Source organism: Chanodichthys erythropterus, chromosome 20 (assembly GCF_024489055.1).
Source record: "Chanodichthys erythropterus isolate Z2021 chromosome 20, ASM2448905v1, whole genome shotgun sequence".
Classification (NCBI taxonomy): domain Eukaryota; kingdom Metazoa; phylum Chordata; class Actinopteri; order Cypriniformes; family Xenocyprididae; genus Chanodichthys; species Chanodichthys erythropterus.
The window spans coordinates 30,878,201-30,900,900 of NC_090240.1; the positions used below are offsets into that span (position 1 = coordinate 30,878,201).

Here is a 22,700-nt window from a genome sequence, read left to right on the forward strand (position 1 = left end):
CTTATTATAATGTACCAAATCTAACTCGTATAAATATTACAGTATTATACAAAAATACTATACATTTATTGGTAAAATCGAACTCCTAACCTCCTGTACATTCTGTGACGTCAAACAACTTCCCCTCTGCAAAGGATCATGGGGGCCTGAAGTGTCCATCAGTTGTACCCTTCGAAATCCTTCATTCCGAAGGGCCCTTTTTGAAGTGGCCAATTTTGAGCACTTCGGTTTGGAACAACCCTTCAATATGGCGGCCATGATTGTTTCACTCCGAAGTGTCCTTTGAAGGGCGATATCTCTCGTTTGGAACGTACCGCTAGTAACCCTTCAGACCTTGATTAGCTTGTTCAGGTGTGTTTAATTAGGGTAGATGCAAAACCCTGCAGGACTTTGGCTCTCCAGGACTGGGGTTTACCACCCCTGATATAGTATGTCTCTAAATTTATCTTCATGTTTGTTGCATTGATTTGATTGTAGCTAAATTTAACACCACAGGCTTTCTTTTAATACATCGTCATACAGTAATATGTTTAATAGTCATTTTGAATAGTGAATACTCATTTACAGCAATGTAATTTTGAGTGTAGCATGATCTGTCTGCTTTTTGAATGCAGAGGGCAGTATTGCTGTACAAATGGCAGTTCTAGTGTGTTGAACAGTGCAGCAGAGTAATTAAAAATGAACTGACCTATCTTTCTTGTCAGTTTTCTATTGCCTCTGGCAAATGCTTAAGTGTTGACGACTTGCCACTTTATTGGAGTGAAATATACTTTACATGTACCAGAGTAAATGGTCTTAGAAGAGGCCCGTCAACCACCCTAATCTAAAATTGGGCCTGGCATTCAGACTCTGTCAGGGGAGAATATGTCAAGCTGGTGGACAGGTGGAGTTTAAATATATATTCTTTGTTCCCACTTGCCTCTTCTTAGATGAGAAGATTTAGCATCAATAGAAATTTTGTGGTAATGAGTTGTCAAACTTCAGATAATGATGAATATGCAGTGGAACAGAATGCTAAGGTCCAACACTGAAAAGTAAAGAGAATGACAGTTGGGCAATTGAAAAACATTTATTTGAATAGTGTGGTGATTTTTCTTTTATTGTAATTACTCAATTGTGAGTGCTGAGACACAAGAAACTTAAGTGGAGAAGAGGGAGATTTGCAGGAACTTTCAAAAAGAGAAAACCTCAAGTAATGAAATGTATCATAACCATGCTGAATACTATTTCTTTAACTATTAACTAAATGTAATGCATTTACAAGTCATGTTACAGAAACCATCTTGTGCAACTTGTATTTGTACAGCTTGATCTACAATTCTCTTTGCGAATACAGCATCTATTCTCAGCAGATACTTTAAACATTTAAGGCTGCAAACTAGTGAAAAACAAACTAAAATGTCTAGTGATTTTAAAGCTGTAATGAACAAGGGATAAAATCTATTCTATGTATGACTATTTATAACACCCCTTTATTTAATCAATAAATAACATTTTGGACATTTAACAATATTTCCAATAAGACCTTTACAAATTTGAGGTAACATTTATAATCTATGAGGGGTAAATTGAGAATCTCTGATACTGCATTAGATAAAATCATTAAATGTGCATTTTTCTGATAATGTACATAATTTAGAAATGTACAAAAACACTCAAATGTCCAAACATGCATAAAAGATTTGGGACATTTTCACTTAGTTTGTTGCACAACCTGGTTTTGACATTCTCAAATCTCTTGCATACTGTTTTATGTCTAATACAGGCAGAAAAATTGCTGAAGAACCATCACAAATTCACAGTACAACAGTTAGTAAGCCACAACATTTTTTTTTTTTTTTTCTGGTTCCATTCAGTAAATAGTGATATTTTTAGATTCTTGTTTAAAATCTCAACTTTTGTAGGTCCTCTCTATAGGGATGATAAAGCTTAATAATATAAACCTACTTTTATGTTTATAGACCTCATTTTCATATTAAAATGTTCTCATAACTCTTTTTATACCAATTGTGTATTTTGTGGAGACGTTAAGACATTGAATGTGCATACAGCATCTGAGATTGTGATGCATGATGCTACCTGGTGTTAAAGCATAAGTGCACTGGTGGATTTTATGTGTGTTCTAGCCATTGTAAAGAAAAAAACAGGATTGACCCATTTCGTAATGTCATAACTATTTGTTTATTCTCCAAAGATGAATATTATGTGCTAAATGACATGTTCTGCTCTATAGGATATGTGACATGATTGTGAATGTGCACAACGTAAATTAGCCCTTATTATAGATGATTCGTTCCAGCTGCATTAGACTTCAACAAAACTGTTCAATGCAGCAGTACCTTTTACAAACAAAGCAAATGCTTTATTTTAATGTTCAGGCATTGAGACACACCGATCATTTGGGAGCACTCGGTCCAATTACAGATGGCAACCATCTGAGTAGCTCAGGAGGGCTGCTCTGAAACTGGATAATGCAACAACAGAGCCGTTAATGGAGCGCAGTGCATCCTCACAGCTCCCCACGGTAGTTTCTTTCACCTGGATGGTTTTGGCTAGAAAAAGGTGTGTGTAATAATACCCACAGTGTTTTTACAAGGGAAAATATTAATAAATGGACTCAAGAAAATTTGTAGGATAGAGGTAGGAGATGTAGCAACTTACCTTAGGCTTTGTCATCTCAAGACAAGATGTGAACAAAAAGAATTGCCAAACCAATGTTCAGGAATATAACCATGCAGATCATAATTGTGTTTGGCCCCTAAGAAAAAAAAAAGCGTTCACAACTGTTAATGTCTATTGTGTAAACCTAATAATCAAATGATGGTGATCCAGGTGGAATTTACTTGTGGAATTGCTCAAAACAGCAGAGTTTAGCTCCAACCCTAAATAAACACACATGAACCAGCAAACCAAGCCTTCAGGGTTACTTTCCAGGCAGGTGTGTTGGAGCTAAAAATGTAAGAAGGTGGCCCTCCAGGAGCAGGATTGGACACTGCTGTCTTAGAGCAGGAGTGTTCACTCCTGTTCCTGTAGGGCAAGTGTGTTGGGGTAGGTTGGAGCTAAACTCTATACAGGACACTGGCCCTCCAGCCAAGTGCAGGATTGGACACCCCTGCTTTAGAGGACCCATAGAAATAAAATCCCAAATTTTTCAGATGCAATGGGTGAAAGTCTTTCTTCTTGCAAATACATTTTTTTTCTTCCATACTAGGAGCAGCTGATTGGTGTGGCATATTATCAGTGAGCCATGAAAATGCTGCTGTGAAGCAATGCAATACTGGGTTTCTGACAGACCACAAGGGGCTTTCTGAAGGTGAGAATTTGTCATTTTGAGGGTTCAGCCTTGAATAGATATGCCTGATTGTGAAAAATGTGGTCAGAGGACTGGAGCCAGGGCTAGATTTCAAGGAACACAATCTGTCAGTGTTTCAGATCAGTGTGTTTCTGTCTACTCAAGAGCTGTTTAGAAGAATGAGCTTTCTCATAACATGGCCAAATGGGAGGACATCTGAAGCTAAGATAGGTACAGTGTACACTGAATTGAGATTCACTGATTAATGCAAGAAAACAGGGCTTTGGTTATTCAAAATAAACAAATTCATGCACCAGAATAAAAGTGGTTCCAACACATTCAGAAACATATTGTTGGACTGAGTGAAACAAAGAGACTAAGAATTGTAATCTGTTTTTCCTCTGAAATCTAACAATAATTATTTGTAGTTACATACTGTACATACAAAGGAAGGTTGTAAAAAAGAAATTTTGTTTAATTTTTTTTTTTTAATGCTTTGCAAGTCTGGAAGTCTGTCTGCAATCTTTGCGATGTCTAATGGGATTCAAATATCCATTGAAAAGACCAATTGAGACCTCATAAGAATATCAAGGTTTGATTCGTTTGCCTTACCTCATCTAGCTCCAGAGACTCTTGTGTGGCTTCACTAGTGGCTTTCACAATAGACCTCTGCCTCATCTCAATTTTGGCCTCGACCTTGGCAACTGGTTTAGCAACCGGCTTGACAACAGGTTTAGGTTCTGGTTTAGGCACTGACTTGGGCTCAGGCTTTGGTGCAGCTTTCGGGGCAGGGCTTGGTTCTCGTTTCGGTGAAGGTTTAGGCTCAACTTTGTTGGTTAATTTCTTCTCCTCCCTTACTTCTGTCCAAGACCTAGGCTTGATTTCTGTCATCGAAGCAGGGCGCTCATTTACAGGCTCCCTTGTTTCAGCTCTATGTTTGACTTCAGCAGCCTTTGGCTCTGGTGTGACTGCTTTGGAGGACAGCTTAGAGGCAGGGCGAGGTGGTGGTTCTTCTTCGTCGGTGTGGAGGACGAGGTTGGTTCTTACTGGCTTTGCAGCAGGGACGGGTTCTGCTGCTTTTGACTCTGAGTCCATTTTCTGCAGGGCTTTGATTTCCAGGTCCAAACCCTGCTCTGCTTTGGCACTTTGGCGGCTAGGGGTACGGGATGGGGCCTTGCTGCTGGGAGCAGAATGCTCCTCAGGAGTGGCTGCTGGAGCGACTGCTGGAGCGGGAGCAACGGCAGGAGTGGAAGACGGAGTGGTGGGTCTACTGCTCGGCCTACTACCTGCTCGACTGCTGCCTCTGCTACCACTGCCTCGACTGGCCTTGTCTCCGTTCCAGCTACCAGGGCTCAAGAGGTTTGGATCTTCCTTGCTGGGTGCCTGAGGGACGATGACCGGAGTGGGTGAGGGGGTGCGTGCAGAGGTGGAACTTGGTCTTGGACTTTCCATCTCATGCATGAAGGGGCTCTCTGGGGGTGTTGGTAGGGAATCCTCAGTTAACAAGGGCTCGTGCATCCCAATGTCCGTGTTCTCATTGCTCTCAGCAACCTCCTGCAGGGCTCGTTTTTTCAGATACTCAGGACCTGAGGGACACCATGTGCATTATTAGAATATAGATACTGATATAATTATAATAATATAAATATATGATACTGGCTAATTATAATTTAACGCTGACATATTTACACATAAAATAATTGAGTGATTTACATGCACAAATTACATGCTTATGTTTTGCAGGCTTTTATTTCCGTTCCTAAGCAACCCATACAATTAGGCTCTCTGCTGACTCCACAAAATAAGTTGTTGTTCTCTGGAAAATGTTGGTGTTTGAGGTAAATTCATCTTAGGTTTCTGTTTATTAACCTGTGATGGCCATCTTGTGTAGAATAAAATACCTTTTCTAATCACTGATAAGACCACTGTACATTTATAATCACTTTTACAGTTGATATTTACAGATATTTAATTTTTTTTAATAAAAAATGACCAAAAGAACAATTAAAATCTTAAAGTATAACTTTAATATCCTTTTTTTCTTCTTTTTTTTTATCTGTCATTCCTGACAATTGCTTGGTCTCACATTTAGTATCATAAAGGAGTGGATGATATAATAGACTGTGCACTATAACCATTTTTTTCATGCAAAATAAATAGTTTTGTGTTATTTTACTTTCCATTAAAATTCTTACAAGTGCTGGCAGTTATGAGATAATTGGAAGTGCATGCATTAATGTATTTGAGGGTATACTGGAGTCCATATTTAAATTTGCTGCCTCACTGTCTGAACCTTTATCACATTATCACATTTCTTTTCTATTATTTTCACAAAAGCGCAAAAGAGGCCTATACTATATTTTTAACACTGAAACACAAGACCAGGGTCTTGAATAACATGTTCAGTTCCATGCGGACAGAGGCCAAGAATGCAACCACTCAGGGGCAGAATAATAATGGCGTACTTTAAGAATAAAGATGAAATATGATCGCTCCCTCAGTTTTGTCTAAGATTTTGGAGACAGACAGTGCCAAAATAAAATCTTCAAAAGTTTAGCCGTACCTTTCAGATGAACAGACACTGCTGAGAGGCTTGTTTCCCGGCAATCTAATCCTGTTTCAGACACTCACAGATGTTTACATGTGGGCTTTAGGGACTTAGGGACATAGACTGTTCTGTAATGAATGCTGCCATACTGTAAATCTGACTTTGTCTGGATTAACAAGCATACCTGCTACGTTTACTTCTCTGAGCTCAAACACACTGTCATTAGACTGTGAGGATCTTAACCAGCCTCTGACCCTGTGTGGCCTATGTTGATATACATTTAGCAGACAATTAAGTCTTCTACCTACCTGGTTGATGGAAGGAGGGAGAGAGCTCTCTGGCAACCACACGAGCGATACTAGACTCATTGTTAGCAGCAATAGCGGACTGTTCTGCGGCGTCTCCTTTGCTTTTGGCATGGGCCGTTCTGTGAAGAGGGGAAAAAGGCATTTAGTATAAATGTAATATGATGTGTCAGAGTTTCAGAGGTGCACTAATAAAGAAAAACTTTTTTTCATTAGAATAATTAATTTAATATTTTCATGTGGCAAAGATACCACCTTTAGTCCTCATATAGTTGGGCTATTTGTTATGTTATGAGAGGAAAGGCATGTCACTTTTTCCCATAATATTAGATGTGTATTTGTCTAATTTCAACCCATATCTTGCTGATAGAACCAGAGCAACCCAAGACACCCCGTCTCATCTTTATTTGGAGAGATGGGTTAGCAGTTGTCTACACTATAAAAAGTAACATTAACATCCCCCCTTAAGAATCCCAGTACCCATCCCAGACAGTGCACTCGAACAACAATAACACTGAAGAATGTTCCAGAGAAAACCCCAGAGCTGCAAGAGTTTGGGTTGCTCACGGCGTGTTTGACTTGAATGCAAGAGGAAGAAGTGTGCTGGGGGTCGAATGACAGGGGGGTTATTTATAGCAGAAGAGGGTGTCCTCTTCACCCACTGAGCTAAAACTAAAATAAATCACTCTTTTAACACCATGCACCTCACAGTGAGAGATGAGTACTGCTGTGATAAGACACACTCCTTTAGAGAAGACCACCCTTTATTCTTTACCGCATGCACTGATTATATTCATGAGGTAAATTATTCATGTTTTATTGGTGTTGGTCACATTAGGAATTACTGCACACTGCACAATTACAGTGCAGGCCACAAAACATTAGTTTCAGCCACATGATTTGACAACAAACACCTCTTTCCATGTTTACACATCAGTCATGCAGGAAATTCAAAGATTTACACAATTATTATTTTTCAGTACAGATGACAAACCTTCACTCTTAAACTTTTTGTTAGTCACTTTGATTTAAAAGTTTTGTAGTATTTACTATGTGATATTTTCCATACTGTAATTTTATCCTGAGTTCAAAATAGCCAGACTACTTTAAAGATACTGTACTGAGGTTGGCTGTAAGTGGAACGTTTAGACCCTCCCATTGGTATGTCGTAGATATACATTTACAGTAATATCTGCAGTAAATTCTTGGCAGGTGCTTTCATACCTAAATTCTATCTATCTATCTATCTATCTATCTATCTATCTATCTATCTATCTATCTATCTATCTATCTATCTGTCTATCTGTCTATCTGTCTATCTGTCTATCTGTCTGTCTATCTATCTATCTATCTATCTATCTATCTATCTATCTATCTATCTATCTATCTATCTATCTATCTATCTATCTATCTGTCTATCTGTCTATCTGTCTATCTGTCTATCTGTCTGTCTGTCTGTCTGTCTATGAATATGCAGACAGAAAGAGTCAGTTCAATGACTGACGTTAGAATCACTCTTGCTGATGAATGATAGTTAGCTATAGGAACAGTAACATAATTTATATTATCTAACATAAACTCTCTCTAATCTCTCGACTTGGTTTTTCTTTCGATCCACCAGTAAAATGTTTACCATTCTTATTTTATTTTGATAAGCATAAATTCTCTTACATGTAGCATAAATGGGAAAATATTTACTTAAAGATGCCAAAAAAGCTTAAAAGGCATTAAAAAGCATCATAGTCCAATTATGCAACCGGATATCATGTACTCTGATAATCACCAATAAAATGAGCTGCAGTGGCCGAGTTCAAGAACTAAGCAGGGTGTTGTACATCTATATACCGCCAGCCTTCTCACTCATTTGCTGGATGGACAGAATTTATATCCCATGAAATGATCCGACACCATTGCTGACACATTTCTTTATGTAATATCATCAAGAGCTCTTTTGGTTTACCAAGATCAGGATTTTCAGGGAATAGACTGTATATTTATATTAGATAATATACAATATTTATATCTATATTAGTTAATTATATATATTTTTGGAGGAATGTGAGAGTGGAAGATTACATCAGGTTCGTCTGTGTGTGTCTAAGAAGCTGAGGATAGAAGAGGCTATCAGCTGTTGCATTCCCCCATGATTGTGATATAGCAACAGTGCCTGTCCTTTTTTAGGCAGGCCTTCTTTTCTGACACCAGCCCATGTGCGTCATTTACACCCAGTGCCATGGCCTCCGAGGAGTCTCGTCTTCCCTCTGCTGTTCTAAAAACACTATGATTAGAGCAAAGGGGCTAACCCACACCTTGACCCCACTGAACAAACTCTACGCCCAATATGTATATATTGTTTTTATCCCTGATCTCACCACACCGGTCGAGGGCAAGGAAGTCTGGTAGAGATAGGACATGGGGTTGAAGATAGGCTTTGGATTATTCAAGGTAAAAAAAAAAAAAGCCTACTTTATGATTTTTTTTTTAGTTGATTTTATAAAAAAAAATATATTTTATATTATTTTATTCAAACCTATTGTTGGCCATAAATCCTGAGTAAGAATCCCAACTAGTATATACCATTGTTGCATGTTTCACATTTAGGCCAGTCATACTGTAAACCTATGGATCTCAATCTTTTTGACTTCAAGCCCCCTCTCCCTCCTCCCCCACTCACAATTTCTACTAAGTAAAATATTTTAGACTTTAGAATAATTAGAAAGATGTATATTCGTTATAAAAAATAACCAAATAAGACATTTTTAGTTGTTTCAACTTATTTTCATGCTTGTTTTGTCATATTTTAAATAATTTTAAGTCATCCTGAGGACCCCTTTAAAGTTTGTTGAGGGCCCCTAGAGGGCCCTGTCCCTCCTAGTTGAGAACCACTGCTGTAAATGATAGGGTATATAGGGTATTGACATTTTTGTCATTCAGAAGCAGACTGAAAGTGTTTCTGTTTCTGTACTTATCCATACTTTGACCTGAATGACAACAGAAAAGTTACTGCCAAGTTCATTGTAGACATTGTAGAAGTTTTGGTGTGTTGGTTTTGATTTCCGGTTGTTCTTTCTGATCTGTCTGGGTTGGTCTAAGGAGTCTGTTTGTCTCTTATTGCCAATAATGATAAGATCAGATATCTCCCCTTCAAACAATGATCTGGCATTGTATAAAACACTTAGAAAGTGACATGGAGGTGTATGTTAAAGGGATCCTTGATTATGATTTCACTTTTTTAACTTTAGTTAGCGTGTAATGTTGCTGTTTGAGCATAAACAACATTTGCAAAGTTACGACGCTTAAAGTTCAGTGCAAAGGGAGATATTTTCTTTTACAGAAATCGCTTTTTAAGGACTACAACAAAAGGGCTGAGGGACTACAACAAGCTTCTTCCCGGGTTGGTGACATCACTAACCCTAACATTTACATAAGCCCTGCCCCCCGAGAACACGCAACAAAGGGGGTGAGGCCATGTTGGGCTGCTTTAGAGAAGAGGAAGAGTTGTTGTAGAGTGTTGTTACCATGCCATCATTTTACGCCGGACTGCTTCACAAACGAGGATCAATTCAACACTGGATTTGCACAAAAGATTAACATGACGGCACATGCTTGGCGATGAGTTGAATCAACCCCACAGCAACTACATAAATTTATCCACTAACCGTTCAGAAACATCCAGTGTCACTCTAAAAGTTGTAACTTCTTCCTGAGCCTCTCCATCAGTGTCTGACTCCGGTTTGAACAATGTAAGGCTGAACACCCTTACTGACAATCCTCATTTTGGCTGCGTGAGATTCTCCAGCTTTGTTGTTGTTGAGCAACTGAAGCGCAAGCTGTTAAAGCTCCACCCTCTTCTGGAAAGGGGGCGGGAGCAGCAGCTCATTTACATTTAAAGGGACACACACAAAAATGGCGTGTTTTTGCTATAAAGCTGTAATAAATTATTTGTGGAGTATTTTGAGCTGAAACTTCACACACACATTTTTGGTGCACCAGAGACTTATATTACATCTTGTAAAAGGAGCATTATAGGTCCCCGTTAACAATGCTCCTTATTTGAACAGTCTTTACTTAAACATTACTTGAATGTTATTCTGGCAGGTATGAATGTTTTGCTTATGTATAAGGAATGAGAACAATGCAGTTTTGTTTTTTGTTCCTAAAATGCGGTCTTTGATTGACTGGTTTTCTTGTCATTGTGTGCAGTCTGGTTTAAGTCTGCTGTCATGTTGTCATCTTTAATAATGCATGAATTCATTTTTATGGGATGAGCATCAACAGCAGTGTGCATTTGATGACTGAGAACTCAGGGCTGTTTGTCTTTGGTTTGTGCATCTCCTTACAAGGAGGGAAGATTTTATCAAAGCCGCTGCACCTGAATTCAGCCTGCTGTTTATAACCGTAAGCATCGCAATGATAAACTGCAGATGCTGTCAGGAGTGTGTGGAAATCTAAATATTTTATCCTGGAGGGAAGCTGTATTATTAGTGTCAGTGCGTTACACTCCTCTTTATCATGTCTGGAGCTAGGCCTAGCCACCAAGACGCCACAAATAGAAAAGAAGCTTGGAACATGGGGCATGCTTTGAGACTGTTTATTTCTGCATTTGGACAGACTGTCTGGAAACCAACACCAAGGTGGTATCAGGATGTTTTTTGTTCTTGCACATGTTATGTAAAACCCACAAAGCACATCCTCTGGCTGGCAACACGGTGTAAGTGTTGACATAATTATCAGTTCTTTAGTTGACATAAATATTAAGTTATTTTTCAAGTCTTGCGCTTGAACGGACAAATTCATACAAAAATTGTCAACATCCCAGTCTTGGCAAGTATCCTAGCAAACAAAGTAGGTTATGTCTTAAGTGAACTTAAACACTCGAGAAAGAACGCATGTGTTCAGTATCAGTGTATTGTATCCATGCATTATATCTTAAAGTGACAGCAACCTAATATTCCTGCTGTCTGTATACGTTTTTATTGTTAATCAAACAACAAAAGACAATGAAATCATTCATTGCTCTTGACCGAATAGCTTTTGTAACTTGATTAATAATCAATGATTAATCTGTATTTAATTCACACAATGAATATTATATGCAATGTTGTTTTTACATTTGATTAGCCACTTTATTCAATTTCTGCATCTGAAAACTACTATTAGATACCTGAAAAACCTGAAAAGCATTGTTTATTTATTTGTTTGTATATTTGCTCTACTGTATTTATTTTTACTGTTGCTTGTAGTTTGATAATTTGTTGTTATTTTCTTTATTTTTATTGGACAGTAGTCCTTTTTTCCCTGAACATAGCGCATACCGAACCGTACTGTAACCGTGACCCTAAAACCTGAACCGTGAGTAATTTGACCTTTGCTCCCATATATATGTATATGTATATATGTATATGTATATGTATATATGTATATGTATATATATGTATATGTATATATGTATGTATATATGTGTGTATATATATATATATATATATATAAGTCAAATGTTTGGAATAATTCAATTTTTTATATTTTTAAAAAACGTTTTTAAGGCTTGCTAAAGCTGCATTTATTTGATCATAAATACAGTAAAAACAGTAATATTGTTTTTATTATTACAACTTGAAAGAACTTTTTCTTTTAAAATGTAATTTTATTTCTGATTTTTCAGTATCATTATTCCAGTCTTCAGTGTCACATGATCCTTCAGAAATCATTCCATTACTTACTGTTGATCAAATAAATGCAGCCTTGGAGCTTTAGAGAATTTAAAAAACATAATTATTCCAGTTTATAATTAGCTAAATTATGGTTATATAATTTTCAGTCAAGGCACTGACAAAAATAATATATCTCAAATTAATATTTGATGTCCTACTTTAAATGTTATTGCCATGTAGGTGGAATATACAGTCATTATACAGTAGCAAAATAAACCCTCTCTTTCCAGATGATGCAATAAAAGTCCTGGTCACTCACTGTACATTATATTTTTATTTATATATATATATATATATATATATATATACTGTGTAAATATATTTATTTATTTATTTTGTTTCATTTATACACCTAAACAATAACCACAATTGTGACCAGTTAAATGATTTACCTTGAGTTGGCGATTTCGGCCTTCTGTTTGGCTATGGCGGCTGCCCTCTGGGCTCCCTCCACACTCCGCTCCACTTTCTGTTTAATCTTAGTGCCCTTCAGCTGAATCACCTTCTTCTTAACAGACTTCACCAGCAGGTTGTTAACATACTTGCCTTCTTCTTTTCCGCCCTCTGCGAATGTGGTGCACCCATAACCGTGACGTTGGTTGTTCAGCCATTCGCCCTCATATTTAAGCCCACTAGAACGTTCACTAATTCCATAACCTGCCCGCTTGTCATTTTTCCACTCTCCCATGTAGACTTCGGTGGTGGTGGCGTCAATGTCCGACTCCACGGGGGGAAACTCTTGACCTTCACCTTCCCCTTCGCTCTCACCCAGGCTGATGGTGGAGTTGGCATCGCTGGCGGCGGAGCTAAGAGCTGACTCACTCCGCAAAAAGCTGATCTTGCTCTTCTGGCTGGAGAGAGAGGTGCGGGAATCGGATTTCTTCAGCTTGCCAAGAAGTGAGCCACGGCGGAAGAGGCCTTTCTTTTTGGGCTTGACCGCATCTGGGTCCACTTGCAGGGTGAGGGCGAAGCCGCCACGAGATGGGCCCAGAGGCATGGGCGAGTTGACCAGAGTCTCCTGGCCTGATGCATTAGTGGCGGTGATGACCGGGATGTCCTGCTGCAGGAGCGTCCCATTGCTGTGTTCACTACGCAGGGAGCTCAGAGAGTTCCGCAGAGGAGAACGCACCACCGCTGCCATGCCGTAGGGAACACTCTGACGTACCCCATAGCCGTGCCGCATGCCACCAGTGAACTGGCCCTGGAAGGTACCTGTATTGCCAAAGACATTAATCAGGCAACGTTAAAGAGATAGTTCCCCTAAAATTGGAAAATTCTGTAATGTCGTTCCAATCCTGTATGACTTAATTTCCTCAGTGGAACACAAAAGAAGATATTCTTAAAATAAAATATCTGTGATTTCTTTTTTTGATTTTGAACTTGTAAATAAAAAGATGGTAACACTTTAGTTTTGGGTCCAATTCTCACTATTAACTAGGTATAGCTTATAAGCATACCTATTTCTAGGATATTGGCTGTTTATTAGTGGCTTTTGAAGAACCACCATCATGCCTTCCATGTCAAACTACAATGACTATTAAACCTATTTTACTGGACTACAATGTTTTTTAATGAAAATAGACAACGGTTTTATTCCGAGATGTGTTTAACTGATGTATTTAAGAAAATATCACCTGAATGTACAGTTCAACATTTGAAGTGGATCAAAAAAGTAAAAAAAAAAAAACATTCCAAAAGTTATTACAATGATATTGTTCTTCTTTGCCGATATCATTATAGTTATAGTGTGGGCATCAGTGTTGGGGGTAATGCATTACAAGTAACTTGAGTTATGTAATCAGATTACTTTTCCCAAGTAACTAGAAAAGTAACGCATTACTTTTAAATTTACAACAAAATATCTGAGATACTTTTTCAAATAAGTAACGCAACCATTTGTTGACTGACAGCTCTCCTGTCCCCATGTTGAGAGAAACGGAGTAAGTGCAGAGGTGATGTGTGCGCTGTGTGAACATGATGGTTATCGTAGTTTTAGAATAAATGTGAACATGCATTTACTCATCTCACTTGCAAAAAAAAAACAGATTCAGTATTACTCAAAATGAATAAAAATAGTGAAATGCAATCTCAGAATATTACGCAAACCTGCCATATTTAAATATATTAAATTACACAAATATACTTTATGTATTTAATCTCACTTTTTTAACAAATGTCTTTACTGCTGACCTTTTATGATCCACTTCAACCAAACTAATAAGCAGAAATGACTTTAGATAAACATCACATGAAAGTGTGTTGAACTTTCTTTTCCTGCATACTGTTCCTTTTCAATTCAGAATGGCAGAACATCGGAAAGTTTTTTTTAAAACGGTGCCCTCTACTGTACAAACATGAATTTGCATTTCTTCCAGCCTTATTCATTTCACTTTAGGTGTGAAACGGCCTTTACACTTGCCAAAGATGTAACTTTTTTTGTTGTTATTAAAAACAAATATTATTATTATTATTATTATTTAATAAGCAAGCCCAGCCCAGGTGAGAAAAAGTCATGCAACGCATTACTTTCCATAAAAAGTAACTAAGTAACGCAATTAGTTACTTTTTTAGGGAGTAACGCATTACTTTTAAAGTAACTTTCACCAACACTGGGCATTTACTGTTTCTTTGTAATTATCTGTGAAATTTACAAGCAATTTCTGAGTGAAAACTGTTTTCAAAGTAAATCCTACACCATTTTTTTCCTCCTGTGTACAGATGAAGTCAGTGATCTCTAATGTTGTTTTGGACCCCACTGCCATTCTTCAATATATATTCTTTAGCGCTCCACAGAAGTAAGAAAGTCATACAGGTTTGGAACGAAACAAGTGAGTAAATGATGACAGTATTATCATCCCTTTAACTAAACTACAGATTGTATTACAACACTGCATTGTATTCAAATTCAGGCTACCTGTAAGCTCACTGTCACTTCAGGCATGTGAGACAATGGTATTTACAGCGGTACAACTGCTAGCGAGCAGTCTCTTTCATATCCACCTCTGGGGTAATAAACCACGTGTGGTTATTTATGTCATGGGGTCTTGTGGGTCTAGTCCTGTCATGCAACACATGTCTGAGATCCATCAGTCCCCAGGGATGGGTAAGGTTATTTATTGTGCCTTTATTCACACAGTGCTGCACTAGCCCTTAACATTACTAATAGTGATGACTCAGCTATCAGGTCAATAGATACAGTATATAGGAAGACACCTACACTAGACACTCTCTTAACATGATGTACAGTAATTGCACCCTTTTCAACCAATAAACAGTGACCGCAGAATGTATTTGGACACATACTATGAAATCTATGGGGGTTTTTGTTCAATAAATGACAAAAAATTAAACCATATTTGGATATACTGGTGAGCGATGTCATTTTTTTTATCTTCTACAGGTAGTTTTCATCAAAGTAGCCTAACTATAAACATATTTCACTAATGTAAAGTACTTGTAAATTTTTGTGTTATATTTTCTAATATATATTATGTTATAAATATTGTATAAAATTATATTAAATATCTTAATGTTATTTTATTAAATGTTTTGTCCATGTGCTGCTTGGTGCTGCTATTTTGCTATTTAATGCAGTGACATCCATACATTCTTAAGTCTGATTTAAGAACGTAAAATCACGCACATGCAAAGCTAAGTCGATAATGTCAAAACTGCTGATTAGTCCCAAAAATAACACTGTGGTGGTGTTAAAAATTAATACACTTAATTTAAGACTAAAAATTGAAAAGATTTAAAGGTGCAAAATGTAAGAATTTTGCAGTAAAATATCCAAAAACCTCTAGGCCAGTGTTATATATTTTGTTCACTTGAGTACTAACAATATCCCAAATGTTTACAATTATTAGAAAATTGTGAGAAAATTGCATTTTTAACCAAGGCTCCGGGACGTGTGAGGAGTCGCCTGTCAATTGCGTCATACCCGCGTTACCCTCGGTTTCCGGTTTTATTTTGTAGAAACAATGGAAACACCAAAGACGCTTTAATATTTACATGTTTTAATAGACAAGGGAACATCTGTTTTGATATATTTCTCCCCAAGTCCTATCTCAATTCTTTTGCACCGGCCGTTGATGTGAAGACCACATGTCCCAAGATTCCGCTCTCAAACTTGCCGTCATCAAGCTACGCCTTTATTTTGAATAGGCCTCTAGCGGACAGAAAATATTACATATTGCACCTTTAAAAGAAGGGAAGGTCTAGATTGGGTAAACCCAGCCTGATCTGCCAGCGATTTGATTTTGCCCGGCAACTCAGTCTGGAAACCCGTACATTCATTTCTGCTGCATCTGTTACACTTTTGCGGGAACCAATCACAGACTGGCTTATCCACCTTGCTCGCTATTGGCGGGTACAGAGCTCTTTCTATGGCTCTGGGCGGGTATAAGACGATGACGTCTCTCGCACGACCGTCAATCCAATTCCTTTTAACCTCTCAACGATGCTAAATGACTTCTTTAGTTTAGCAAACAAATCGCTCGAGTAGGTGTAAATATCACTCACTTTCATGTTTTTTTGCACAACCTGCAAAAATCGCTCGATGCTATTGCTGCTTCTGCAAACCGCTGATCAATGCTACAAACCAATACAAACTAAGCCTGTCTGGAGTTTTCACATCGCTCTGCAAAAGTACGTCACCCGGATCGTTGATCTGATTGGTTGAAGGACTATCCAGTTGCGTGAATAATGCTTGTTGATCACGCCTCTTGTGCAGTAGGAAATACATAGCAAACTCCCCAGACCAATGTTCAATTTTAAATTGAGCTTGGTCTGGTGATAGCCAGACAAGGGAAGGTCAGTAAGTAGATCTAAATGTCGACGTAACAGCCTAATGTGGCTGCACAAAAGAAAAACAACTTGGCCACTAATGAATGAGCCTTTTTATTTGTACTCACACCACACATCCAGAAAGAACAGGATTTGTGACACTAATTTGTAACCACCCTCCATTCTGCACTGGCAAATGTTTCTTAGCAATAGGCATTTACCCAAAAGGCCATCTGTGGCAACACCAGGGTTCCATCATTGTAAGCCTCAAGTTCATACTACTAACATGAACTCGGTGAATGACTGTTAATCTGATTTTAATAAAGGTATTTTCTGATTTCATAAAGCTGGGTGCACAATGTACGATTAATAATGGTCCTTTACGACTGTTTCTTGTCAGATTGTACAAACATGATCCCTGCTGTAAACCATGTCACACTGTAGGATCTCAGTTGTCTTTAGTGTCAGATTGTACGGCAGTCAAGACGCGTTAAAATAGATGCACATAAGAAGACTCGTCTTGAGTTACACCATCAATCCATGACACGTTCTCTGTCTGTGAGCTGCACTGATAGAAATGGCGGCTAGCAAACAAAAATAATCTCCTGCATTAATTTTGATCATGGCTTTTCTTGAAAAAAAAAAATGAAGGCACGTGTGGAGCAAGTGGTGGTTTGTTGTTGCATCATCAGGTTCTGCGCTCCTATCGGTTCTTGATTTGATGGTTGTCGTAGGAGAAGTCAACTGCAGGACTGTGTCTCAAAACTTCGGACACTGCCAGAATTTTGTCAGAGGTACAATTTGATCACATTGGTCATTATTTGGCTTTTGGATTTTGCCCCAGGATCAGAGGAATCTTTTAGAATTCTCAAAATGGCGGCCAATTCGTGGCCAAAATCTTACAGTGTGAAGTCGGCTTAATAATCTTAGCCATGTAAAATGATCAGTGTTTAAGTTTCTTTTAAAAGTAATGTATTACAATATTGCGTTACTTTCTATAAAGTAACTAATTGCGTTACTTAGTTACTTTTTATGGAAAGGAATACATTACTTTTGGGCTGGGCTTGCTTGTTTATTTTTAATAAAAAGAAAAAAAAAAGTTCTATTTTTGGCAAATCATCGAAGGTCAGCAGCAAAATGTGTGGTTAATAAAGTGAGATTAACTACATAAAGTAGGCCTATATTTGTGTTATTTAACATATTTAATTATTCCATGTTTGTGTAATATTCTTTGCATTTCTTAATTTTGAGGAATACTGAATCTATTTTTGTGCAAGAGACATGAGTAAACCAAAAATTTGGTCTAGAAGAACTTTACTTTGCACTTACTCACAATTTCTCTCAACTTGGGGACAGGAGAGCTGTCAGTCAGTAAATGGGAAAACAAAATCAAGCGTCAGTTCTGGCAGGTCACGTCAGTCAAGCTCGCATCAGCTGACTCCCAGGTGACTCACGTCATGTCTACCTATAGGAATATGACGCCTATCACAGCATTCATATATAAGCAGTATTATCAGCAGCTAAATTCCCTCCTCCATCCCCAGCTCCTCCTCTCTTCAGTCAGGATTGGCCTTATGATTCCCCTGAATCAAACTAATTCTTGAAATATGTGTACATGTTAAATTACTGACATTAATTATATCTGCATATGTTCTGTGTATCCTAGGGGGGGTTATTACTGCTCTTCCTGCTCTTATCCATGCTAAGCTGCATGGATGCACAGGGAGTTCTTGCCCAGAACTGCCAATACAAACTCTATGCACTATCAATCATATTTGACGATAGTGGTCCTGACTTGTGCTACTCATTTTAAAAAGTAACTCAGATATTTTGTTGTAAATTTTTTAAAAAAAAAGCCTTTACTAGTTACTTGAAAAAGTAATCTGATTTCATAACTCGCATTATTTATAGTGTTACCCCCAACACCGAAAAGGATACATATATAGGTAGGCCCTATTGTGTAAGGTAGAGTTGGGAACCTACTTTTCGCTTACAGTAGTATTGTAGACTATACTGTGCAGGGTGTTAATTTTCTGCACACAGTGATATGATCTTATTACAATCTCCTTTTTATTCATTATTTGAATCAAAAGTTAAGAAATTTTACACAAAACTGGATTGAAATGCAAAATAACCATTTCCAAGATGTACGTGTACAGTGATAAGGTAACGTGACAAACATGTGAAATTCTTATTAAGGTATAACACAGTTTAAATTAGCTACTCTTTACAAATATAGCCTATATATCAGATATTATTCACTAAATGGTGTTCTAGTATTCCATTCTAAACACAGCCACTGTGTTTAATGCACTAGCTACTTTTTAGAGTGCGTTAACACAGCGCGATCGGTGTACTGGAACAAACGATTCATACGATTCGTTTTTTAGCGAATCAAAACCATGCTTCAGCGCGACCAGGTTCATTTGATTCTCGAACGAATTATGAGCCGGTTCCTTATTGTGGATCAAATTAATTCCACTCGATTCAATGCAATTCGTTTTAATAAGTGTTTTTTTTTAATGAATAAAATATATTACCACATTTTTGTTAGTTTAGTAGCACCTGTTTTTGTTCATAGTTATGATTAAACATTCAGCTTATTTTTGATTGGTAGCCTAATAAGCGATGTGTTATATTGAAATTTGAAATTATCTCTTTTTTTCTTCTAATTTATCAATAACAAACTGAGGACTACATACAAATAAGAATTGCATTTCCCTCCTTTGATGATTTTGAAGACTCGTTAAGACTGAAAACTGACTCGTTGAACTCCTCACCTCAGGTGTAGGTATTGCGTTACAAATGTCAGCTCACAGTATTTGCACTCACAAAAGTTCATTCTCCGACCTTACCGCCATCCGCATAGGTCTCCGTGCCATAACCATCCTGCAGTCCATTATTCCAAGTGCCCTCGTATTTGGCACCGCTGCCCTGACTGATGCGCGTCCCGTATCTGCCTTTGAATCCGTGCGTCCACTCTCCCTTGTAGATCCAGTGTCCTTTGGTCTCCACACCTAGACCATGACGCTTCCCTTGGGACCAATAACCCTCGTATGTGTTTCCACTCGGCCAGGTGTAGACTCCCACCACCTCGAACCCGTAATTCCAGGAACCGGAGAACTCTCCTTGTCCTTTAGGTCCGGTACAGATCCCGTGCCCGTGCGCTTTACCTCCCTCCCAGCCTCCACAATAAGCTCCGCCATCATCGAACTCAAAGCGACCTCCGCTCATCACTCTTAATGCAATTACTTTTAACTTTTGAAACTTTCAGATGTGACTTCAAAAATCAACAACAACGAACGACTTGATCTCTGTCAGGCGCTGTTAAATCCATCTGTCGGGTTCCACTGATGCGTAAAATGGAGAAAGAAGATCTTTTCCTTGTGCTGAACTTGTAGAATCGTCGTGTAGGCTCATCATTTATTATATCCTTGATTTAAAAAAAAATAAAAAATAAATAAACTTGAAGTTGAAATTACTTGGGAGAGGGAGGATTGCTTTTTGTTTGTTTTAAAAATGTTGTTACATGATATTGTTTGAGTTTACAATCATCTATTTAATCGAATTGTCGAGCCAGTGGTCTTTCATGGCTTTCAACCCCTCTCCCCTCTCCCTGCCTCCCCTCTTGGATATGTGTTAGCAGTCCCAACAAGGCTACCAGATCCCAACACCGTTCCAAAAATACAGGCCAATCGGCCCTCAGCACCCAGGCACTTTTAAAAGCGCTGCCAGATCACTTGCAGGATAGGGTTTGGGCTCAGTGTCCATATCAGGGGTCGGTGGTGTCTGAGTCTGTTATTTTAAGTGTTTATTCTCAAAGTTAGATTCTAGACCTGTTAATGCAGTTGCATCCCTTTTTGTTTTTGCTACAGGGCACACAAACTTTTCTAGAGTAATAAAAACAGAACGAAAAGTGGAAAAGTGAGTACAGTAAACAAATCATCCAAGATTTGACCTTTTAGGTTTTGCAGAGTTCAATTAGAGTAACATCAGTCTAATAGTGCAATAAAAATGACAAATATTATATTGCACCTAAAATTATTCCTGTTGTATATTGGTTTTCTGATTATTTATTTATGTATTCCTAACATTCCTTTTCTTTGTTTACTTAACCTTAAACTTAACTTTACTTCCTCACACTTGTTTTGTACTTATGGAATATTATAGCCTGAATATTTACAAGCATGGAAATTAAAGCTTTGACTCTGACTCTACAAATAAATAAGCAAAAATGTAGACACTGATACTGTTTATAGTTTCAAGCTGATGTATTATATATATCAGCTTGAAACTAAAAACAGTATCAGTGTAAAATTATACACACACACACACACACATATATGTGTGTGTGTGTATATATATATATATATATATATATATATATATATATATATATATATATATATATATATATATATATATATATATATATATATATATATAGTAAAATGGTTTGTCAGTCTTGGTCGAGTGGTTGTTGAACAGAGGCCAGCTTGCTCTCACTGAATCATTATCTATGTTGATAATGCTGACAGAGAAATCTGTATTAGCTCCACTCGAATCCACACGCGTGGAGGGAAACAGCGCCCTCTGCTTGTAGCTTTGTGGTATTGCGGTTGTCAGCTGTAGGTACGGCAATATTCATTCTCTTCATAATATATATGAAGAGTTTGGTTCCAAAACGCGATAAACGCAATTTTTAAAAAAATTGAGTTTCCGCCAAAATCAGTATAGTATCTGGTCGGTATTGAAAAGTCATTTATCAATTTTGCGCAAAATGTGATATCCGTCATGTTATTCTGTCATGTTTTCTCCCTTTCTTTCCAAAACGCGACAAACGCCAGTCTCCTTTTTCTGCAGAACGTGATATATCCACTCAACCAATCACAGCGCACCATTCCACCCACTGTAAACATTGAAGGCTTTTTTAAAAAGCCGTTTTAATACCAATGTACTCGACAAATGTGTTTATTTAGCCGTGCGGTGGCGCCAGATACTCGTTAATCGGTGATGACAAATAATTTATAACATTAACAAGATGATCCGTTGAATTCATTTTGGAAGCAACGGCTGAATGTATTTTTAGTAAAATGCCTGTATATAAAATAAATATTGGCAAAGTTTAGACTGTCATATATGTGAATAAACTTGCTTTGTTGTGTATTTTCAATTTGAAAAATAACTTTTATATTGATGGATTAATTGCATTTTGGGAAAAAAAAAATGTCATGGAAACGTTTTTATAATAAACTTTTTAAAATCAAAATGTAGATTTGAATTTTTAATGTTTTTATAACCAAAAGATGCTATGTGAAAGTTTGAAACAGAAAATAGTGGTTTTTATCTTGCCACTTTCTTGGTAAAGAAAACACCTTTTTACTCAAATTAATCAAAATGGAGTCATTGCGTTTTGGAACCAAACTCTTCATATATATATATATATATATATATATATATATATATATATATATATATATATATATATATATATATATATATATATATATATATATACATTTATTGTATTAATAGTTCTAGAAACATTTTTTTACTATACATCTCTTTTGATGGACATTTTTAAAATTTTAAATATTTATTAATATTATTTGTAATTATCTAAAGTAAAATAATGTTTAGAAGCTATAACCGTCCAAAGATTATATTTTTATATTAAAATGTACAAAAATCTGTCAATTTAAAAAATTTTGAAAAAAAATTCATTTTTTTTTTTTTTTTTTTACATGTCAGAGTCATTAAATCTTTTTGTAGAAAATGGCAAGCGTTTTTCAAATAGGCTAACCAGCATTAAAAAAAAAAAAAAAAAAACACAAATATTTCCTTTATGCATTTTGAGCTAGATCTCTGAGATGCTTATTTTGCATACACATTTTTCGAGGACAATCAGAGAGTAAACGAGCAGGTCGAAAGTGCGGCTGAGGATGTCGTGTCGATGATGCCCCTGTTCGTGGTGCTGAAATCTCCATGCGCTCGTCCTCCCTCCATCTCTCCCCTCCCTCCTGCCCTCTCTCTCTCTCTCCCTCTCTCTCTGCTCCTCT

General features: G+C 37.3%; 1 protein-coding gene across 1 annotated transcript; it reads right to left on the minus strand.

Moving 5' to 3' along the window:
* Positions 1 to 816: 816 nt before the first annotated feature.
* jph2 (junctophilin 2) lies at positions 817 to 20,261 on the minus strand. Its single transcript, XM_067372418.1, has 6 exons — positions 19,497 to 20,261; positions 12,249 to 13,068; positions 6,149 to 6,267; positions 3,905 to 4,878; positions 2,662 to 2,758; positions 817 to 2,552 (listed from the first exon to the last, which is right to left on the minus strand). Exons 1-5 carry the CDS (start codon positions 19,873 to 19,875, stop codon positions 2,678 to 2,680), a joined length of 2,373 nt encoding a protein of 790 aa, XP_067228519.1. The 5' UTR covers positions 19,876 to 20,261; the 3' UTR covers positions 817 to 2,552; positions 2,662 to 2,677.
* Positions 20,262 to 22,700: the final 2,439 nt, after the last annotated feature.

Excerpts from the sequence above, each read along its gene's own strand:
- jph2 (XM_067372418.1), bottom strand. The coding sequence starts at position 19,875 with ATGAGCGGAGGTCGCTTTGAGTTCGATGATGGCGGAGCTTATTGTGGA. Across the intron at positions 13,069-19,496 it reads GGAGACCTATGCGGATGGCG|GTACCTTCCAGGGCCAGTTC; the intron begins GTAAGGTCGGAG and ends TTGGCAATACAG. Across the intron at positions 2,759-3,904 it reads AGTCTCTGGAGCTAGATGAG|GGGCCAAACACAATTATGAT; the intron begins GTAAGGCAAACG and ends TTTTTTTCTTAG.